This window comes from Podarcis liolepis (assembly GCF_965112155.1).
Source record: "Podarcis liolepis genome assembly, chromosome: 14".
Lineage (NCBI taxonomy): Eukaryota > Metazoa > Chordata > Lepidosauria > Squamata > Lacertidae > Podarcis > Podarcis liolepis.
In genome coordinates this window covers 52,085,754-52,108,745 of record NC_139569.1, presented here as the reverse complement: position 1 = coordinate 52,108,745, position 22,992 = coordinate 52,085,754, and the positions used below count along the sequence as shown (strand labels likewise).

General features: G+C 46.4%; 1 protein-coding gene and 1 long non-coding RNA gene across 6 annotated transcripts in view; both read left to right on the top strand.

The window, feature by feature from the left end:
* Positions 1–22,992, top strand: part of LOC310693722 — a 155,552-nt gene that overhangs the window by 93,151 nt on the left and 39,409 nt on the right. The window lies entirely within an intron of this gene.
* Positions 1,687–21,361, top strand: LARP6 (La ribonucleoprotein 6, translational regulator). Of its 5 annotated transcripts, XM_083475881.1 has the most exons (4): positions 16,205–16,364; positions 16,749–16,796; positions 18,582–18,777; positions 20,209–21,361. In XM_083475881.1, exons 1-4 carry the CDS (start codon positions 16,330–16,332, stop codon positions 21,298–21,300), a joined length of 1,371 nt encoding a protein of 456 aa, XP_083332007.1. In that variant the 5' UTR covers positions 16,205–16,329; the 3' UTR covers positions 21,301–21,361. The 5 variants fall into 5 exon arrangements, with proteins under 5 accessions (XP_083332006.1, XP_083332010.1, XP_083332008.1 ...); XM_083475880.1 differs by lacking the exons at positions 16,205–16,364; positions 16,749–16,796 and adding an exon at positions 1,687–1,886; XM_083475884.1 differs by lacking the exons at positions 16,205–16,364; positions 16,749–16,796 and adding an exon at positions 2,497–2,606.

Here is a 22,992-nt window from a genome sequence, read left to right as displayed (position 1 = left end):
GACCAGATGCCTGTGGGAAACAACAAGGAGGACCTGAGCACAAGAACTGCTTCCCCTCCTGTAGTTTCCAGCAAGGAGTACTCAGAAGCATTGCTTCCTTCAGTTTTGGAGGCAGAGCACAGCCATCGCTGCTACCAACCATGGATAGACCTCTCCTCCATGAATTGGTCCAGGCCTTTCCAAGTTGGTGACCATCACTGCCTTTTCTGGGAGGTAGTTCCATAGTTTAAATGTGCACTACATGAAAAAGTACTATCTTTTATCAGTCCTGAATCTTTCAACATTCAACTTAATTGAAAGTCCACAAGTTGTAGGTAAAGGTAAAGGACCCCTGGACAGTTAAGTCTAGTCAAATTTGACTATGGGGTACAGCGCTCATCTCTGGTGTTCGTCTGCTGACAGCTTTCCAAGTCATCAAAACCATCAAGCCTCTTGAGCTTGATGATCCTAAGGTCAGCAATTCAAATCCACACAATGGGGTGAGCTCCTGTGGCTTTGTCCCAACTCCTGCCAGCCTAGCAGTTCAAAAGCATACCATCGCGAGTAGATAAGTAGGTACCAAAGTTGTAGCGCTATGGGAGGTAGAAAAACTTTTCTCCATCCCTATTCTACCTGCCAGGCATAATTTTATAAACTTCTATTATGTTACCTCTTTCTTGTCTTTTCTCTGAACAAAAATGTCCCACTTGATCATTTTCACTGCCCTTTTCTGAACCAAGTTTGCCAGCTCTACAATATCCAAATGTAACCGTACAATCAACTTGTGTAATAGCATTACATCAGCAGTTGCATTTTCTGTTCCTTTCCTGTGATAGCATGGAATTTGCCTTTCTCACAGCTGCTGCACACCAGGTCAACATCTTCAGATGTCCACTATGACCCTAAGGGCTCATTCCTGTCAGTTGCTGTCAGTTCAGATCCTATGAAGTTGAGGGGTTTTGCCCCAATATGTTATCACTTGACACTGGTTTAGATTGAATCACATCACCATTTTACTGCCTTTTCACTCCGTTTGGATAGATCATTTTGGAGTTCTTCACAATATCTTTTTGTTTCAACCTGAACATTTTAGTATTGAAACTTGGCCACCTCACTGCTCACCCCAACGCTCTCTCCATTCCAATATCTGACAAACTATTCCTGCTTCTAGCTTCTTAACCAATTCCTGATCCGCAAGAGGACCTCTCCTCTTATTCCATGATTACTGCTAATCTTACTCATCAGTGAAAGCTTATTGAAAGTCCAAGCACACTATGTCAGCCAGATCACAGCTGTCTGTATGCGGGTTGATGCCCTCAAACACCTGAGACTTGCTTCAGATAGACCAGGTGGGGTTTGGAGGGGGGCTGAATTGTGGGGACCTGACCATCTGCCTGCCCCTAGAGCCACCATTGCTAGTTCCATCCCTGGTCAGCCCGGTGTGGTGTCGGGGTTAGACTCGGACGTGAGAGAGAGCAGGAGTCGCCTGAAGCTGCTCCAGTCGCTGCCTCGCCGGGTTGTGGCGGGGATTAAACCCCAGGAGCGGGGAGAGCCCTGGGCTCCAGGCCAGGGGGGCGCGCCCGTCTTGGCGCGGCTGGAGGAGGCGGGCGGGCGGGCGGGCAGCGGCGGCTGGAGGGCGGCTCCTCCGGCGAGGAGGCGGAGGGGGACGCGGCGCCTCCCGGCTCAGCTGGCGCGGCAGGCGGAGGCTCCGGGCGCGGCATGGCGGAGGCGGGCGGGCGGCGGGCCGGGGGCGCCGGCCCCGTGGAGATCCGCGTCGCCGCGGCGCCCGATGCCCGGCTCGACGACGAGGAGGACGAGGACGCGCGCCTGAGCCTCGAGCCCGCGGGCAGCGGCAGCGAAGACGAGGCCGGGCGGGGCGGCGGCAGCGGCGGCGGCGGGAGGTCCAGGTAGGGACGGGGCGCCCGGCGGGGGAGCCCCGCTTGCCCGGGCCTGGCTTCCTCCGCCTCCCGCTTCGGGGCTGGCTTGGCGCGCTGTGTTGACTCCGCATTGAGCGGGGCTGGAAGTGAGCTGCGCGTCCCTCGCTGCCAAGCGGGCTGCTCCTTTGCAACTGCGGAGCGAGGGGCATGGGGCGCCAGGCGGGAGTCCGCTCCGGAACCTGCTCCCGGCCTTTCCCCTCCAGCCCCGGGTTGGCTGGGCTGGGGCAACGCAGTTCTGCTCTCCTTCTTTCGCGAAGCCGTTTAGCGAGGCTTGACTCGCGGTATTTGGGGGATGATCCAAACGGCGCTACTAGTCCGCAATAGTGAACAAGGCTCACAATCCACCAGCGAAGTCTCCCGCTCCTGCTGGGGAGGTAGAACTCGAAGTCTAGGATTTCTGCATTTGGGGAATGGAGAGGTGTCAGCCCTTGTGATGGGCTTTTGCAAAAGAAGAAGCCCGATGGCAAGGGGAAAGTCGCAAACTCTCCTCTACAGAAAGTGGGAGAGGAGGCAAAGAAAGAAAGAAGTTTTTCTCCCACGAGCTTCCATAGGAAGTTCAGCGGTTTCCATCTAGGATGGAGGGGAGCTCGCCCCGGAGAGCAGGCGGGTGAATCGGTGGAGCCGCTGGCTAAGCCTCCAGACCTGTGTTAGCTACAAGGAGGCAGTTTGGATCCAGCTCAGAGTGACCAGGTAATGTGCGCAGTCACCCTTTTAGGCACGCGTGGCCGGGTGTCTGTGATTGCATTTGCTATAATGCACGTCACCTCATATTCCATCCACACAGTAACTAGCACTAATTCAATGCACAAAGAAGACATTTCTATTTTTGGTATCTTTGGACCAAAGGAGATGCGATGCTGAGTGGTATCGGGATTCTTTAACAAAAAATGGTGGCAGGTGTGTGTGTGTGTGTTGTGTGTGTGTGTGTGTGTGTGTGTGTGTGTGGTACTCCATTAGGTCCACAGAATATCAAGAGAGGAGGCTTAAGTCTTTCCTCCCCTTCCATGAACCCCCCCACCCCCAACTCGAAGTGTCAAAATCTGCTCACTATCCATGACCATAGCAAACTGTCTTATTAAACCAAGTCAGACCATCATTCAGTCCCCCTAGCTCCTTACTTAGGGGCTTCAGCCTGAGACCTCCTGCACGGAGAGCATGGGCTCTGCCGCTGAACGATGCCCTTCTCCGACAAACTCCACCAGGATTGCTAAAGATGCATTTGGTGTCACATCCAGTTTGGCTCTGCCAAGATGCGAAGAGAATGAGGTCCATAAAAAACCCCAAACCCAGTCCTCCTTATAGCTGCCCATTGGGCATGGGGCGCCCTTTCCGTGAAAACATTTCTACCCCAATTCCTCCCTGTCCTGTCCCCTCACATTTGCCCCTCTCCAATTGCGCAGTCTGGGAACTCCCAGCATTCCCTTCCCTCTGCTGTGCGGAAAACAACTGTTTAGCCAACACTGGAACTGTTCACATTGGCAAAACTGCTGCCACCTGCCTTCCACCACCAAGGAAGGAACAGAATCTCAGCCCTTAGTTCAGAAGCCGTTCTGTCAGCGATGGGGAATCCGTGACTGTCGAGATGTTGCGGGACTCCCCCTCCCATTGACATCCCACCCAGCCTGGCCAATTGTCAGGGGTGGTGGGCAGAGGGCCGCCCCCACAATTCCGTTGACTCTGCATGCAGTTGGGGAAGCGGTGCGCACGTAGCTTTTGCCACAATCCTTATCCATCCTGGTGCTCTGCTTTGATGTGTTTCCTTCCCAAAGCAGCTTTGATTCGAATTGAGGGAAAGAACGACGTCGCGTTTTAAGCAGGCCATGTGTGCACAGCCTCAGAGTGTTGCAGCATCTGGAAAAGAGAATAACATCCTCCTCCCCGCCCCCCCCCGTCGGGCCCGCCTTCCCTTGCCCCCCCCCCCTTGCATGATGCTTTGCTATTGCTCCATATTCTCTCCTGCTATAGATGCTGTTAAAACACCCCCTTCCATAAACAACGCAGAGGCTCCCCTGCCAAGGGGCACGCGGGCTAGCTTCTCCCCCCGGCAGGGAGCGGGCGGATGCCCCGCATCCTCAAGGGGATCCTAGCGCAGCAGCTGACGCAGGCGCCGCGTGACGCGACCCAAGAGGCTCCCAAATCCTGCAGGAAGCTGGGCGCAACTGGAGCCGGATGTTGCACCAAGCGGCGCTCGCCCTGTCCTCCTCCTCCGGTCCAGCCCATGCGAGGCTGCAAAGTCGCCTTTGGCCGGGAGCCCGGGAGACGAGGTTCCCCCCACCCCGCCCCCAGGGGAGAGGAAGGGATCTCCTGCTGACCTGGCACTGGCGGGGGGGGGGGGGCTGCGCCAGCTGAGCGCCTGTAATCTGATGCCCCCGAGGAGGAGAGGATGAGCAGAAGGAGGTGACCTCCGTTACTTTTCCATCCCTCGAAATCCGCCTGGCTCTGCTCCTTGGTGCGCTGGGAGGGTGTCAGCAACCACCTTCGGATGGCGAGGAGAGTTGAAATCCAGCAACATCTGGAGGGCTGCACCTTCGCCAGCCTTATTACCGATGTTGTCCTCCAAGGAGGGGGGGTCAATGCCCCCAGCTAAGGATGTGCCACATGGGTTTTTCTCCACCACCCGTAAAGTTTCTGCTTTCATGAAGAACGTGAAAGGGGGGGGGGGGGGCTTGGAGGTCCTTTAGTCCTACCAGCTGCTCAATGCAGGATCCACAGTTACAGACCTCCGGCCTCTGCTTAAATACCTCCAGTGTACTATCTAGTTAGATATTCTAAGATAACATAAGTAGAATTATTTGTAAGTACCAAATTGGCCTAGGAATTAAATATGTTAAATTGTATAACATTATGGATAGAGAACACTATGAAGAGAGAGAAAGATGTTAATTGAATAAGTTAATTTTATTCGAAATTAGATATTGGAAAACTGCTACAATGAGTTATATGGAAACTCAGCTAGGGGGACTCGAGGAAATCATCCAATAATGATAATTAAATTGGGATGTTAACAGTTAGGATATGTGTTTGTTCATTTGTCTTTTTTATATTGCAGTGTTTTTCTTTTATGTTTGTTATAAATTTGGAAAATTAATTTAAAGAATGGGGAGGGGATTAAATACCTCTAGTGAAGGGAGTTTGCCCCACTGTCAAACATCACCACTGAGATGCTCTGCCTCATGTTGAGCCCAGATTTGGTTCCCTGCCTTTCCCAGACACGGAACATATCTGTATTGTCTACATAACAACCGTTCAGATGTTTGAAGTCAGCTTATCCTCGGTACCCTTGATGTTCTCTTTTCCAGGTTAGATATACCTGCTTGGCAGGGGGTTGGACTCGATGGCCCTTGTGGTCTCTTCCAACTCTATGATTCTATGATTCTATGATTCTATACCCAGCTCTTGCAACCATTCCTTGTAAGGCTTTGCTTCCAGGAACCCCTCTGGACCAGGAACCCCGTGGCCCACCCAGTCTAGCCCAGCATCCTGCTTACCATGGTGCCAAACCAAATGAATGCCTCTAGGAAGCCCATAATTGGGCCCCAGAGTGAACCCCTCTGTTACTTCCTAGCACTTTATCTTCCCTTGCTAGATGTGCAGGTTCCACTCCTTCCTGAATTTGCCTGATTCACTTTTGAAGCTATCTAAGCTAATAGCCAGCACCACCGCTTGGAACAGTGAACACAGAAACCTTTTCCTAAGAGAAAGTAGCTTTCTTGATGAAATGTTATGGAAGAAATATAGTAAGATGAATGAATCAAGAAAGGAAAGTCATAGATTTAGGGAAATTGTGTCATAACAAGCTGATCTAAAGTACATAACAAACAGCAGACACAACGACTTCTAATTCTATTGCAAATTCAGTTCAGGGTCATTAATCTTGAGAAGTGAATTTATGATTCTCCTATGCAAGAGAGGGATGGGCAGTGGTGCCAGGGCAGGACTTGGGGGCAGATGCACAGTGCCCCACCTGTCCAAATGAGCAGGAGGACTCCCAAGGGCCAGCTTATCACATTTTGAAGTGGGGGGGGGGGAGAGAAACTGAAACCATTAAGTCCAAAGTCTAAAATCACCTAACTGCACCACCGGGGACACCAAGACCTGTCACCTTCCACACCCTTTAACTGGAGATTGCACCGGACTACAATTTACAAATCCACTTCAGACCATGGGTTCTTTAACTGTACCTCATATCAATGTGGCTATGACTTTCATTTCAGGGAGTGTATGAGTCTCTGCTTGCTATCTCCAAATGACACTTGGAGAATGGGGGTGTTTTGGCTGTGCTGGATGTATGGGTGTGTGTTGCAGTCTTATGCAGGCACGCACGCACGCATATGAACGAGAGACCTGCTGGGCACCTGTTTCCATCAAGACTCTGGAGCAGTGGGCAGGTGGTTGTTTTCACGGTGGAGGAAAAAAGATTAGGGTGGCTGCATCACTCAGAGATTAGTGAAATAGGGCAGGACAGCCTGTTAGGAAGCTGCTGTTAATTAGTGTGATTGGCTTGTTGAAGTCTCCCTCTGGACTGTGACGCACTACTGGCTGCTTGCAAGGAGTCACCTAGAAATAAATGGATCTGGAAGATCCTAGGCATAATCTTGGATTGCCGCTGTCTTAATGAGCTGGCGCTGGGCATCCCCCATAGCACTGGCGTAGAATAGTAGCTCTGCAGCATTCTGTGCCTGCCTCTCCCTTCTTCCCCTACTACTGGTTTCACTTGACTTTTGAATAGGTTTCAATCATGCATACATTTGGAGGGTGTGTAGCATTGCAGGGGAAGGGACAGGGAGAGATCTAAATGAACTCTGGATAATGTTTACCCAGTAACCAGGACTCTGGGGTCCGAAGCAGAATAGCTTTTGCTCAGTAAGTAGGAGGCACATCCAGAAGTCCCACCTGGGCTTGCTAACATGGCCCAGCATAGAACTAACTGATAGCCATAACCCAAATCAAAATGGTGTGTGTGACCTGAAAAACTTTCTGGTAGGCTACAGAATTGTTGCGAGGGAGTGCCAGAAGAAAGGGTCTCTCTCATTCTTGTCCCACCAGTATCCAAATCATGTTTGGTTAGAAAATAAAGAGGAGCCTCCACACAGTGGCTCTCCCACCCAAGAGAGTCCCTCCTTTTCCATAGTTCAAACCATGTTCAAGGTGGCTTTCAACATGAAAAATATATGTAATTACAACATAACAAAAGTAGTCATAAGGAATAAATAAAACATCAACAAAACACACAAACAAATCCAACAATTTACACATACAAAAATTTTATATCAATAAAAAACCCTAAACACTACCCCTGCCCAATGCAGACACCAGCAGAAGAATTTCCCTTTTTTACGGTGGCCTTTTGCTACACTATGCTGACTTGCAGACAGCTCTCTGCATTTGTAAGAAATAGCTGCTGTCCCCCTGTGACAGTATTCCCTTGCTGGGTGGAAGTCCTTGATGCACTTGGACTGCAAGGGGCTTACTTCTGAGTAGACATGCAGAGGGTTGACCTGAAGCAGTACCATCTCCTTGTTGGAAAGTATGACTCAGAACAAAGAGATTTTCAGGGGTACTAAGGAGATTATGGCCCGTCTTAGACTCTCTGTACACACATACCCTGTATATCCTTCCTCGTTTCTGGCAATTGCAAAAATAGCATGCTAACAGGGTGAGATTTTTCTTTTATGTTTGTTATAAATTTGGAAAATTAATTTAAAGAATTAAATTAGGACCACCTAAGAATTAAATTAGGACCACCCCAGGACCACCTTAGTGCCTGCAGGAAACTACACGCAACATTTTCTATCCTGAATTCTGCTTAATTCAGTAAATAAGCTATACTGGTGTATGTTGCATGTGTGTAGAAACTAGGCTTGGGTACCATCGTGGTAACTTTGTGAACCTGGACGCTAATGGGATTTCATTAACTTATTTTATTTTTGGCATTTCTTACCCACCCTTCACCCTAAGGTCCCAGAGTGGGTCATGTTAGCTAAATTACAACCACAAATTAGTGAATAATCAGCAAATTATATAACAACATCTATATATCATCTATATAATCTATATAATCTATATCTATATTATCTATATCTATATCTAAGGTAAAGGGCCCCTGGATGGTTAAGACCAGTCAAGGGCGACTATGGGGTTGTAGCTCTCATCTCGCTTTCAGGCCAAGGGAGCCAGTGTTTGTCCACAGAAAGCTTTCCAGATTGTGTGGCCAGCAGGACTAAACTGCTTCCGGCTCAACAGAACACTGTGCCAAGTGCCAGAGCGCATGGAAATGCCATTTACCTTTCCGCACCAGCAGTACCTATTTATCTACTTGCACTGGTGTGCTTTCAAACTGCTAGGTTGGCAGGAGCTGGGACAGAGCAAAGGGAGCTCGCTCCGTCACAGGGATTCGAACTACCAACCTTCCAATCGGCAAGCCCAAGAGGCTCAGTGGTTTAGACCACAGCGCCACCCATGTCACTATCTATATCTATTTCTAGAAGAAAAGGTGCCAGAACTCACAATGAATGCGAGTTCCTGCTGAAAAAAAGCCCTACACACATAAAAAAATCCACTGTTGAAAGGAACGACAACTAGAGAACATTTTTCCTGCTCTTTTACCCTGATCCCTTAAGACCCTCCTGTGTCTCTTTCCACTCTTGGAAGGAAAAAGGAAATGCTTGCGACTTTTACATGTGCTTTGGAGAAGGACATGACACCAGTGTTTCCAGCCCAGTTGAGCAGGGAAGTGTTATACACGTGTGGTCTGCACTTCCCTCTCTTGAAAAGTAAAATAACAGCTGTTTCTAACCTCCTTTACCAAGTCAAGATGTTGCTTTCCCTTCCGGCTGCCACCCTTGTAGAGCTGTCATTTGCAAAATGCAGCTGTTAATTCCCAAATTATATTTTGGCTGTTTTAGAAATGAGTACGCAACTACTGATATAAAGTTGAAGTGTGCGTTTCTCTCTCATTGGCTGGGGCAAACAAAATTGTCTCAAACCCTTTAAACAAAAGTTGAGAAGGAATCCTAGTGACTCAATGGCAGAGCACCAGACAGCTTCTGGTTCAATCTCAAGAAGCTCCGCAACTTGAAAGGGCCAGGCAGCTGGCGATGAGAGAGGGCTGTTTCTTCCTCACCCCCAGGAAAGTCAGCTGTCAATCAGAGTGGAAAATCCCAGGCTAGAAAAACAGTCTACACTGGCAAGAGGCAACTTCCTAGTGCATAGCGCACAAGTGTCCCGTTTTAGGTGGAACATCCCAGATGGACAGAAGCCACCCAATCCTGGATGTCCCATTATGACTCCTGTGCTCTGGCCACACCAGCGTGTGGGACCCAAAGACAGGCTTTTTTTGTCCTGCCCTGTGGTGTGAGTCAGTTGGCTCACACCAGAGTGAGGAGGGCAGGAGGGTAGCAGCTTCTCCCTTGGGTGCCAGTTGACGCAACTTTGGTCAAGGCCTTGGAGGAGGAAGAGGAGGCCACAGAGGAGGAGGTTGCGGGGGAAGGTGGGGGGAAGGAAGGGTGGCAGTGGCAGCGAAGGAGCAAGTGGGCAAAGGAGCCAGCAGCGAGATGGTGGAGGGGGGTGCCCCGATTTGCCCTCCTGAAATGTGGGGGCGGGTATGCTGATGGCAGCTCTTTAAGAAACAAGGCAGTGAAGCAGACCTTGAGAGTCCATGGCATTAAAGGTTTCCATTCTTTTGAAGTCCAGGCGTAACAGCTCCCTCAGCTGGTTTCTGCACTGGATTGGGCAGGTTATACATATATGAAAAATAAAAAGAATAGTTGTACCCAGTATAAAATTATAAGTGCACAAGGTAAAACAAGACATGAAAAAATAACAATTGTTAAGATACACCTGTGTAAAAAAGAGAAAAGAATAAAAAGAATTTTTAAAAAGACAAAAGAGGAAAAGAAGAAGAAAACATAAACATTACAAGATCGTTATTTCACTTATCCTAAACCTAACCTAATACAGTGTATAAAAATGATTTCTAAATATCATTAAATTTGTCCATGGCAAGTCTATGTTTGTACGCAATTTGTTCATGTGTTGCAAGTTTATACTGTACTGTACATATTTTTTTCCCCATTCGTTGAAGGGAACCTCATTTTTTTCTTCCAGTTCATCAATACCTGTATTTTTGCCATAGTAAGGGTGCAGAGAGTCCATTCATATTGTCCCTTTGTTAGGTTCCATGTATTTGGTATATAATTCAAAATGATATTTTCTTCTGCAAATCTAAGAGTTTTCCATACAGTCACATTAATCCTTTCTATTACCCTCTGCCAATGTAGGACATTGTAAGAACATATATTTTAAAGAAGCATTGTCCTTGTTACATCTCCAGCAGCTCAATGTCTTAGATAACCCTTTCATGAACAAATGTAATGGAATCCAGTAAATTCTAAATATTATTTTTTTGTTGTATGAGTCTTAGTTTAAGGTCTAGAGACACCCCTGTTAGAGAATACAGTTTCCCATTGCTTGGTCGAGATTGAGACTTCAAGTTCTTTCTTACACTTCCTCCCTTAATATCTGTATTTCAAACTGGTTTGCTGCTAAAAAAACATTTGTATAAGGTGATAGTGGGGTGTATTTGTTACATAAGAGTTAATTTTAAGCTACTGGTCCATAAGTGGTAGTTAGCCAATGCTTTATCTGAACATATTGCCATTGAGCATTTAAGGGTACAGTGGTACCTCGCAAGACGAATGCCTCGCAAAACGAATGCCTCGCAAGATGAAAGAGTTTTCCATTTTTTGAGTCGTTCCGCAAGACGAATTTCCCTATGGGCTTGCTTCGCAAGACGAAACGTCTTGCGAGTTCTTGCGAGTTTGTTTCCTTTTTCTTAAGGCCGCTAAGCCGTTAATAGCCGCTAAGCCGTTAATAGCCGCTAAGCTGCTAATAGCCATGCTTCGCAAGACGAAAAAACCGCAAGACGAAGAGACTCGCGGAATGGATTAATTTCGTCTTGCGAGGCACCACTGTAATTCATATTACCCTTAACATAACTCTTAACATAGAGTATACATAAAATTCATCCTTCTCGTCTATCAATTGGCCTAACATTAATATGGCCGAATTTATTCAGCTCTTCCATATCCCCATTAATTTCCCTATTTTTAGAGTCTGCTCTCCCCACATAGTCATTTTAGTGTGGGAGAAAAGGTCAAATTATTTTTTTGGACATGTGTTGCCATATTATTCAAATTGATGAAAATGTTTCAATAGCATCTCAGGTATTATTAATGTGTTTTGATCCAAGTGCTCCCCATCTTTCTAGAGGGTATACATAGCAGTATTCCAAGATATGGGTTTCCAGAATTGTGTATTTTACAGTAAGTATGCATGGTGATATAATAACTTCTTCTTTTATAAATTTATTTCTATACCAAAGTATCATACGATATTTCAACCCACTCGTGGATCATCACCTTGTTGTGGTGAGTGGGCTTGCATGTTCCTATGACTCCTGTGAGTGAAGCCGTTGGGAATCTCATACTCCCAGCAGGGTCACCCAAGGCGGTAAGGTCAAAGGGAAGGAGCTAGACAAAGAATGATCCAAGAAGTCCTCAACAGCAGAACAGGCGGGTGATAACAAGCAGTGTGTTAAAACAGGTGTGAAGGTGGATGAAGGCTGCAGCAGATAGGAATCTACCGGTTTGTTGTGACTACTTCTCACCATCGGAACAGAGCCCTTCTGCGAAGACTGCGCGTTGGTCAGCGTGCACTGATCTACACACATAAAACAAATTCACGCACAGGTGTCTTCCAAAAACCCAACCCAAACCCCAAAAGTCCCATGGCAATCGGCAAATGGTAACAGGGGCAGGATTGTGAAATCTGGAAGCCCCTAGTCATGAACCGGCACATGGGTGGTGGATACAGATTCTGTTGTTCTGACTCAAGGAACGAGGCAGTTGAGCAGCTCGGCAGCTGTATCCATGACCGAGCAGCCCTTTTTAGGATCCACTCTGCTCACCCCGAAAAGGGGGAGGGGCTAGAAAAGGTGCCCTAAACATAGTCTGCTTCCCTTTTTCCCTGATTGGATTACAGCACCCAGTGGAGTCACCACCTAGCGGTCGTAAAAGACAATTGAACTTTGTAACATGGAATATACAGACTTCGTAACATGTCAGATAACACAGACAGTGAGCATCCTGAACGCAGAGCTGCCATCATTGCAAGGCAGATGTGATGTTTTAACATTGATATTGGAGCGCTTCAAGAGACTCAAAGAGCAGGCAAGGGACAACTGAAGGAAGAAAAAGGAGGCTACACTTTCTTCTGGAAAGGTCTATCTGACATCAAATAGCTCCGCTATCAAAAACGATCTTGTGAAGCTTCTGTCAGAAGTCCCTACCGGCATTAATGAGCAACTCTCAACCCTTCGAATAAAGCTCACCAAAAACCAACAGGCTACTATTATAAGCGCTTATGCACCAACACTGGATGCCAATGAAGACATTAAAGAAAAATTTTACTCTCAGCTGGATACCGTCCTATCAGAGACGCCTAAGGAAGATAAAATTATCCTCCTGGGTGATTTTAATGCAAGAGTTGGGCGAGATTTTGATCTGTGGCCTGGGACTGTTGGAAAAGAAGGAGTTGGCAGCAGCAACCAGAATGGAATCTTACTTTTGATGGTATGTGCAGCGTACAACCTTGTTATTACCAACACACTCTTTCGACAGAAAAATAAATTTAAAACTTCATGGAGGCATCCTCGGTCAAACCATTGGCACCTCTTAGACTATGTTATTGTCTGTGCTAAAGATTGCCATGATGTGCTCCTTACCAGAGCTATAACAAGCGCTGACAACTGTTGGACTGATCACTGACTAATACGCTCCACGATGGCTATCAAGATTATACCTCAATGCAGGCTTCAAGGAAGGAAACCAAGGCACAAAATGAACACTCAGGCCCTTCAAGATCCCATTAAACGGGACTGCTTCCAAACGACTCTTAAGGACCATCTGCTTTCAGAATTCCCTGATAACATCTAGGAACACTGGACCAAGCTAAAAACATCCATTATTGCAGCCAGTGAACAAATGATTGGATACCAAACCAAGAAACACCAGGACTGGTTTGATGAGAATGACAGTGAGATTGAACGCATGATTGACAAGGAAAGGAATGCCTTTCAGATCTGGCAAAGAGGTAGAAACTGCGCCACTAAGAAAAAAACCTATGCCAATGCTAAGGCTGAGGTTCAAAGAAGAACCAGAGAACTAAAAAATACCTGGTGGATAAAAAAAGCTCAAGAAATGCAGCACTTAGCTGACACTCATGATGCACAGAGTTTCTTTAAAGCCACAAAGACCATCTATGGGCCAATAAATCATGACATATGCCCCCTATGCTCAGCAGATGGTACCACACTTCTAAAAGATAAAATAGCTATTTCACTGCGCTGGAAAGAGCATTACCAACATCTTAACCGCAACTCCCCTGTAGCTGCTGAGGTCCTCTCACAAATTCCACAAAACCCAGTTAGAGATCAGCTTGCCGTATCTCCAAATCTGGGAGAGCTGTGTATAGCTATTAACTAAATGAAAAACAACAAAGCCAGTGGACCTGATGGGATACCTGCCAAAATCTTCAAAGTGGGTGGAATTGAATTTACACAACTTCACAAGCTCATCAAAAAAATTTGAGAAAGAGAAGAAATCCCAGCCAACTTTAGAGATGCCATAATTATCAATCTCTTTTAAAAAGGTGACAGAACTGATTGTGGAAACTATCAAGGCATCTCTCTATTTAGCTGCGGCCAGCAAAATTCTTGCAAGGATCTTAGCAAACCATCTCGTAACAATATCCGAGGTGACCCTTCCTGAATCCCAAAATGGTTTTTGACCTTCTATTGGACAGTGGACATGATTTTCACTGCTCGACAGCTTCAAGAAAAATGCAGAGAGCAAAACCAACCCCTGTATATGGCGTTTATTGACCTGAGTAAGGCTTTCGACACCGTAAATTGTAAAGCCCTGTGGACTGTCCTTCTGAAAATTGGCTGCCCAGATAAATTAGTAAACATAATTCGGCTCCTCCATGATAATATGACAGCAACAATCACAGATAACAATGGCTCTCAAAATGAACCATTCACAGTGGGATCAGGTGCTAAACAGTGTTGTGTTATTGCCCCAACTCTATTCATTATTTTCATTGCCATGATCCTACACTTTGTCGAAGGGAAACTCCCCACCAGAATAGAAATCATATATTGAACAGATGGAATGCTCTTGAATCTGAGCAGGCTGAAAGCAAAGAGTAAGGTTACCGTATCTTCCATCATAGAGCTTCAGTATGCTGATGACAACGTAGTGTACGCACGCTCAGAGGATGACCTCCAAACCATCCTAAATATCTTTGCAGAAGCTTACAAAAAGCTTGACCTATCACTCAACATCCCAAAAACCAAAGTGCTAGACCAACAAGTACAAAATAACCCCTCTGCAGTGCCACAAATCCAACTCAATGGTGTAACGCTGGAAAATGTCAATCACTTCTACCTAGGCCATTATCTTTCCACAAGAGCTGTAATGGGAATTGGGGGTTGCTCGTGCGTAAGTTGCCGCCACTCTCGGTGAGGTTGCCTGGATAAACCTTTCCCTGGCTGGACAGTCCTGATTCCACGTCTGTCTCAGTCACTGGCAGAATCCGTCAGTGGGCGTTTCCTGAACTTCTTCCAACATAAAAGCTCCTTGACGGATAGTCTCCGCCTAGCCTCCCTGCGCGGAAGTCTTCTGCGCAGGGTGGGTGTGGGCAGTGGAGGACCAATGCTCTCCCCGCTGGTCTCTGGTGAAGAGTCCTGGAGCCATCCCTCCGAAGCCCGCCTCTGCCCGCCTTTCTCCCTGGTGTAACGCTGATTTCCTTCCCCGGTCACTGAGTCCCCTCTTTTCCTGCTGGGACCTTCTCCGGCATCGCTCGGGAGCCCTTCCTCCACTCCTGACTGCGATGGCAGTTCCCTGACAAGGGCCAACACTGATGCCAAAATCCAGCATCGCCTGAGCTCTGTGAGTGCGGCTTTCTCCCAATTGAAGTGCAGAGTGTTTGAGGATCGGGACATTCGCAGGGAAACCAAAATGCTTGTTTACAAAGCTATTATACTACCAACCTTACTGTATGCTTGTGAAACATGGATCACTTATCAATGCCATCTCCAACTCCTCGAAAGATTCCATCAACGATGTCTCCAAAAATTTTTACACATCACTTGGAAAGACAGGCAAACTAATATCAGTGAATTGGAAGAAGCAAAGATCACCAGTGTTGAAGCAATGATTCTTCAACATCAACTTCGTTGGACTGGTCATGTTGTACGGATGCCTGATGATCGTCTTCCAAAGCAACTACTCTATTCTGAATTTAAAAATGGAAAGCATAATGCTGGTGGTCAACGAAAAAGGTTTAAAGACTGTCTCAGAGCAAATCTAAAAAAGTGTAGTATAAACACTGACAACTGGGAAACACTGGCCTGCGAGCGCTCCAATTGGAGAACAGCCTTTACCAAAGGCTTTGAAGACGCTCAAACTCAGGACGCAAGGGAGAAACGTGCAAAGAGGAAGGCACGCTTGGCAAATCCACACCATGATCAACTCCCATCCGGAAACCAATGTCCCCACTGTGGTAGGAAGTGTGGATCCAGAATGAGTCACTTACGGACTCATTGTTAAAACTGTGTTTATGGAAGACAATCTTACTCAGCTACAAGGGATCACCAAAGAAGAATGATATTTCAAGGAAGTGTACATTATACTATAAAAGATAATATTTTTTTAAAAAAACAATAATAAAAACATAAGGAGAACCTGCTGGATGGAGCCAATGGCCTGTCTAGTCCAGCAACCTGATCTCACAGTGGCCAGCCAGATACCTGAAACTTGCAAGCTGGACTCAGATATCAACTTGATTAAAATATTGGGGGGGCCCCGCCTGCATAATTGATTACAATTTGTGGTACATGCACACCATTTGAATGGCATTGTCCATCAACTTTGGGGGGCCGTGACCCCCTCAAATATTTTATTGGGGGGAAGCAAAGGCCCCTAGGAGGTGGCTCCTATGTCTGGACCAAGCACAACAGCCTTCTCCCCTCCTGTGGTTTCCAGCAGCTAGTATTCAAAGCATTCCCTTGACCAACTGATCAAAAACTGAAGACCCTGTCAGTACAAAAAATAAAAATAAAAAATAGAATAAAATCCTTCAAGAAACACCTGAAAATTAAAAGCGAGGATTCCTGTGCTGAATCTCAGTTGGAAGGGACCAGTGCCACCAAATGTCCAGCTGGGCCTCTGTCACATGGGGGACAACCTCCAGAAGATCTCCATCGTAGAGCTGGGATACAAGGGCTCAGGCAACCCAAGCCCCTCTGTATTCTGCTTCTGCCCAGTGCGGCAGATGAAGCCTCCCTTTTGAAATGTCAGGAATGCATCTGCTATTGAATCCATGTGTGTATGTGAGCAGTGGAGCGGGTGGAGAAGGAGAACCCCCAATGCCTCCACAGAGCCTAGCAATCTGCATTTGAAATATCCAGTGGGGGGTGGTAAGGGAAGAGGAGGGGTGCAAAATTATGGAGACGACGAAATCCAAAAAAGAAATGATCAAGGAGCCAGAAAAACAACCACATTAGATTCTGACTCATCTGCTTGTGAGTCATCAGACAATCCAAACAAAGGCACACGTCAAGGCTAATCCTATGTTCTTTGCCTCTCCAAAGCTGCTGAGGCACAAGAGTATATTGCACTCTTCAGTGTGATATATTCGAAAAACACAATCTATGTTTTTAAATGGGGGGGGGGGAGCAGTATTCAGCATCTTTGCTCTCTTTTTTTCCAGACCAAGTGACACTTGTAAGACAACAGCACTTGATGAATCATATCTCTGGTGGGCCATCTGTTTATCAAGACCTGGCATAATTCCATCACTTAACAAAGTGGTTTTTACTGCCCTTGAGGACTAGAGAGAGGTGACTAAAACATGTGGTTTTTGTTCGCAGAAGATGTAGTGATGGACAAGGCTGTCAGTGGGTGCTGTTAATATTAGGAAGGGGCTTTCTCTGTACTGTTTCTGACGCCTGCTTAAAAACTTTTATAGCCTACCCAGACATGTAATTCATATATATATATGTGTGTGTGTGTGTGTTTAAAGGGTTGACTTTGAGCACCCTCTCTCTGTCTCTCTCCCTCTCCCTCTATATATATGGGGGGGAGACACCCACATGTCTCCTGTTTTAAAAGCACACTTCCATGTATCTGGGGATTTTATCAGTATTTTCTTTGGAATACTTCATATTGTTTTATGTAAAGCACTTAGAGACTTTGGTTGATTAAAAGGTATATAAATAGCCACAAAAATAGCCACGATGGCCGTATGCCCCCGCCAGTCTTGGGCCTGCTTAGGGGCACAAGAGGTGAGAGGGCTGGTCCCCTTAAATCCTGCTTGTGAGCTCTCCAAAGGGAGAGGCTTGTTCACTGTGAGAACAGATGGGCCTGGGTCTAATCCAGTCCTAGGGCTCTTATTGGGCTCTTATATAGGATTGGTAATTGGTGCCTTAATGGTTCTACATAAGTTGCAGGATTTAGTGTTTCTTGGCTTTGGATTTCTGCAAAGTAAAAATGTGTTTTTCTGGGCCTGACATCAGTAAGTCAAGCAAGCTTGTCAACCCTGTGAAGTGCACAGATTTTATTATTATTACCACTACGTCATCATTCCCAGGGCTGGCAATCATGTCCAGTTCTCCCTCTAATACATGGATTTCACATTCTTTCTTTCCTGCTCTGTCACATTGTGACACGTGAATGAAAACGGACAACCTCATAAGACTTTGGTTACCATCTAGAATTGCTACTGTTCATTCATGTTCTACATACCGTACTTGATTCTTACAGACTTTATTCTTGGCAACCCCTTGCATTTCATTGATTTTGTTTTCCTTTGGGCCTGATTTATGGTGCCTTGTTTTCTTCTTTTAATTTCAAAATATGGTTGCAGTGCCACTCAAACGGGTGTAGAAGAGCAAAGTGCTATTGAAGCTTTTCAGTGCTAGCATTGCCTTTGAATTAGAAGCTTCCACTTGTGGCTTTTAAAAGTACAAAGGTTTAGAAGTACTAAATCAGTCACTTCTAGTTCCCTGCAGGAGAGTCATAATGGCTGCTCTCCTACCACTTTTATTTTTTATTTTTTTATTGTGAAATAGTTATTTTGGAGTAGCAAAAAGACAGTATATCACAGTAAAGATAAAGAAAAACAAAACCAGTAATTAATCTGGATCAGGAACTGACAGGCGAAGGAGCAATTAAGCAGTAACAGCACTGTCACACTAAACAGGAAGCAACAGCAAATAGAAGCTACAAATGGGAGACTAATAATTAACATTTCTCAGAACATTGCTTGAACAAGGCTTAATTCTGAGGAAACATCATAGTAGGACCATTGTTGCATAGCTGCATATTAAGTGTCACATGAAACCATTTTAGTTTCCTATTCAGGTGATTCCATTAAAAGAAATGCTTCTGTAGGTCAGAAGAACTCTCTTCTGAAAGGAGCCTTGCAAGAATGATTCCACCTTGCAGCAATATTTCCCTTGGAAGAAGCAGAAATGCAGGTGTAAAATTGTAATAAGACATCCAGGTGTGTTGAGCAATATCGTCTTCTTTTCTCTCTTCCTAGTGGTGGTGAGAATGACGGGGATGACTTTGGCCACAACTGGAAACCTCCGGAGCAGGAGCTGATCGTGAAGCTGGTGGCCCAGATTGAGTATTACTTCTCAGATGAAAACCTTGAAAAAGATGCCTTTCTCCTGAAGCATGTTCGGAGGAACAAGATGGGATATGTCAGTGTCAAGCTCCTGACATCTTTCAAAAAGGTGAGTTTTGTTGCATGGTGGCTGCAAAGTGTTGCTTCAACCAGAGGGGCCAGCAGAGTCCGTTCAGGCTGTGCTCCTGTATGCATATGGCTTTCCCTTCCTGTCCCTTTCCCCTTGTGTGTCAGCCCAGAACTTGGATACCAGAGGGCATTTCCATGATAAGAAAGCTTTGCTGTCTTTCAATTACCGTATTTTTTGCTCTATAACACGCATCCGACCATAACGCACACGTAGTTTTTAGAGGAGGAAAACAAGGAAAACAATATTCTAAACGAAACAGTGGATGTATGATTTTTGTGGTTCATGCTGTGGCCACAGACATGTGATCTGACTGTGAGTTTGGGGTAGCCCAATGCAAAAATCCTGATGATCCATGTGGATCCATGCTTTGTAACCACGTTTTTGCACCACTGCGGCCCCAGGCAACAGTGGGTGTGTGATTTCTTTGGTGCAAGATGTAGCCATGGACATGCTATGTGATCTGATGGTGAATTTGGGGTGACCCAGTGCAAAAATCCTGAGGTTCCGTGTGGATCCGTGCTTTGTAACCACGTTTTAAGTGGGGAGGGCAGGAAAAGCACTTAAGGGACAAGGAACACACGTGGGGTGGGTGGAGAAGGATGCTGCTAATAATGCAGAAGAGGGGTATAAGAGGAGAAGGCTCCTCTCGTCTCCCGCTTTGCTCCTTTAAAGAAGCAGGCTCTCTGTCCCTCTCTCCTCCCCACTCAACAGCTCTTCTCCCGCTTTGCTGTTTCAAAGCGAGCCACGGAGGAGGGAAGGGGAACCATGGATCCTCTGTTCACGACTGCAGCAGATCCCCCCCGCCACCCGTAGGCATTCCCTCCATAACACGCACAGACATTTCCCCTTACTTTCTAGGAGGAAAAAAGTGAGTGTTATGGTGCAAAAAATACGGTACATAGGCCATGCAGGCAGCCTAAAGCTGCAGGAGGCAGTCATAGAATCATAGAGTTGGAAGGGACCCCAAGGGTCATCTAATCCAGCCCCCTGCAATGCAGGAATGCAGTCCTGGCTGTCTTGCAGGATATGCAGCTGGCCCAGCACAGAGCCACTGAGTGTCCTGCTGCTCCCTCCAGCAGCCTGAAGTAGGTTGTGTGTGCCTGTGTCCCTTGGTCTGCCAGGCTAATGACAAATTATGCAAGTGAACAAAAGCTTCTCCCATTCACTCATGGCTATGTCATACTATTCTGGTGTTTTATTTGTTTGTTTGTTTGTTCGAATTTCTATAGTACCCTTGACCTGAGGATCACAGGGCTGTTTACAATATAAAACCACAAAAGACATAACATAGAAAGAAACGAAAACAATACCCTCAATAGTTTAAAGGACCATAGATAGTTCAAGTAGCCAAAGGCCTGGGAGAAGAGGAATGTTTTTGCCTTTTCTCAATGAGCTACCTTTCCCTTACAGGTAAAACACTTGACCCGTGACTGGAGAACCACATCTTATGCCCTGAAATATTCTGATGTTTTGGAGCTGAATGAAGACAACAGGAAGGTCCGTCGTAACACTCCTGTCCCCGTCTTCCCTAGCGAGAATCTCCCAAGCAAGATGCTGCTTGTCTATGACATCTGCTTGGTTTCTGATCTCCATCCTCCAGATGGAGGACAAGAGAATGGATGTGTTCAAGAGAAGATAATGGAGCATCTCCTCAAAGCCTTTGTCAGGTTTGGCGTCATCTCGTCGGTTCGCATCCTCAAGCCTGGTCGAGATCTTCCACCAGATATCAAGAGATTCAGCAGCCGATACAGCCAAGTGGGAACCAAAGAATGTGCGATCATCGAGTTTGAAGAGGTAGATGCTGCTATCAAAGCTCACGAGTCTATGTGCATCAGGGACAATGAAACTGCCATGAAGGTTATCCTCATTGGAATGAAGCCTCCAAAAAAGAAGGTCCTCAAAGACAAGAACCGTGAAGAAGACTCCAGCAAGGCTCTCAGCAAAACGCGTTCAGTGAACAAGAGGGTTGAAGAACTTCAGTTCATTGGTGATGAATCTTCAGCCAACAGCTCCTCCGAGCCTGAGAGCAACCCAGCATCACCCATGTCTGGGCGCAGAAGCAACTCTTCCAACAAATTGAGTCTTTCTGCCTACCAGAACAATCATCTTAGCCCAAACGTGTCTCCAAGATCCAGCCCTTGGAGCAGCCCTTCTGCGCTGCGTAAAGTGTCCAGGATGTCCCCACTTGCTGGAGAAGGAAGGCTTAGCCTGAGCACCAGCCCTGAGACATCAAGGAGATGCATGGATTATTCATCGGACAGTAGTGTTACTCCTTCCAGCAGCCCGTGGGTGCAGAGGAGGCGGCAAGCTCAGACTCTGACACAAGAGAAAAGTCCTGTAGGCAGCCCAGTGCAGAGTCCCAAAATACCGACTGCAGTTGGGTTACCCGTTGGCGTTCTGCGCCTGCCCAGGGGCCCTGATGGTACGAAGGGATTCTATAACTGCCACGAAAGGAACAGGCCCACAAAGAACGAAGAAGCTTCGTGTGGTGCATTAAACTGAGGGACTATTCCAGGGTTGTCCTCCTCTAGGACTTGCATCATTGTAGTATTTTCCTTTTTTTTTTTTTAAAAAAAAGAAGCTTTTCTATCTGTGTAGCTTTGTATGTTTATATTCGCACTTAAATCTATATGTTGTATTCATTTTATTTTATTTTGGCTGAAATCTCAGCTGTGCTGCATTTTATTCCTCTTTTTTATACCAGGAATAACCAAACATTTTAGGGGGGAAACCTTTTTATTTTGCAAAGTGCAAATATATTTTAGTGTGTGCAATGGTCAGAGTTGTACCCATTATTTTAACAGTATGTCGAAGCCTCTCTTGTATGTAATCTTTGAAAGGAACTCTGGAGTTTCTGATATATTGCTAGTGTTGATGGTCAAAAAGACAATTCTGAGTGTTTTTTTAGACAAAAAGTGTATTGGTATGAATAAAAAGCCACAAACATTAAAAAATGTTTTATCACCTGGCTCATCAGGCTTCAAGCAGGTGTGGATTGGAGTGTGGAATGTATAAAACTGTTTTCAGCCATGGGTTTGCTTTGTCTTCCCCGGCCCCGCAGGACCCTTGAGGGTTGCAGAGAATACTGGGTTCAGCAAAACTAACATGAAGTGCATTTTGGGGCCCTGCTATGATGGAAAATTATTTACACAAATTCTGAGGGAATCTGTAAAGACTTGAACCAAAATTTGCTACATTCATCTAGGTTGGAGGTGGGGGAAGTTATTGGATCACTGTGGCACATTCTAGGGTAGGCCATTAGTTTGTGTGGGGTCACCTGGTTATTGGGACCTAGACATCGCCCACCTGCATAAGCTGAGAATGCCCCTGAGTGGGCATGGTTGTGTATTTCAGAGAGAAACCAGCAACAGTGGGGTTGTTTTTATTCAGGTAAGCTGTTCATGATCCTTGATAAGATTTTGTTCTGAGGGATCTAAAGGTTACTGGGAAATACAGTTGGGGAAAGTGATGTGGCAGACTGCAGGGCGTGAGGTGCTTGTGTGTCAGACTTTGGGGAATTAGAGCCCTTCCCCGGTGGCAGGGAATGAGAAGATCAAACAAAAGGAGCGTTCTTATCAGAGTTTCTTTAATAATCACAGCAAGAGACACAGCAATGCATATCTCCCTAAAAAATGGTGTTGCTCCCAGTGAAGGTTCATCCCCCCCCCATCTCCATTAATCTATGCCACTCCTACGTCGGGTAATCTGAGCTTGTTGCTGTTGCGCTTTTTGTTCTATCACTCTCAAAGCCCGTCTAGTCTTAGGCGAAGGGGGTCAGGAATGCTGTCCAAGGACACTGAATCTGCCAGCTCTCTCTCTCCTGGTGGTTCCTCTTCTAGCTGCTCCTCACCCACTATTTCCCAGCTTTCCCCCTCTAGACTATGCCCTTCTGCAAACCGCTGTTCTGCATCAATACTGTCCTCCTGCCCTTGGGAAGGTTCAGGAGAAGGGGTTGGGGCTCCCACCATTCCTCCTCAGTCCACTCCCTGACACCATGGAGGAAAAACAACTACCCTGCCCCACTACGGAATGGATGGCAGGGCCAGCCAAGGAAGTTTTGCTGCTAGAGGCAAAGCAGAAAATGCTGCCCCCGCTGCTCTTATGTGTGCACCTGCCACCCCCAACGCCTCTACTGCCATGAACCCACTGCCAATGGTTTTTTTCCAGCCGGAACACACTGGATTCGGAACTCAG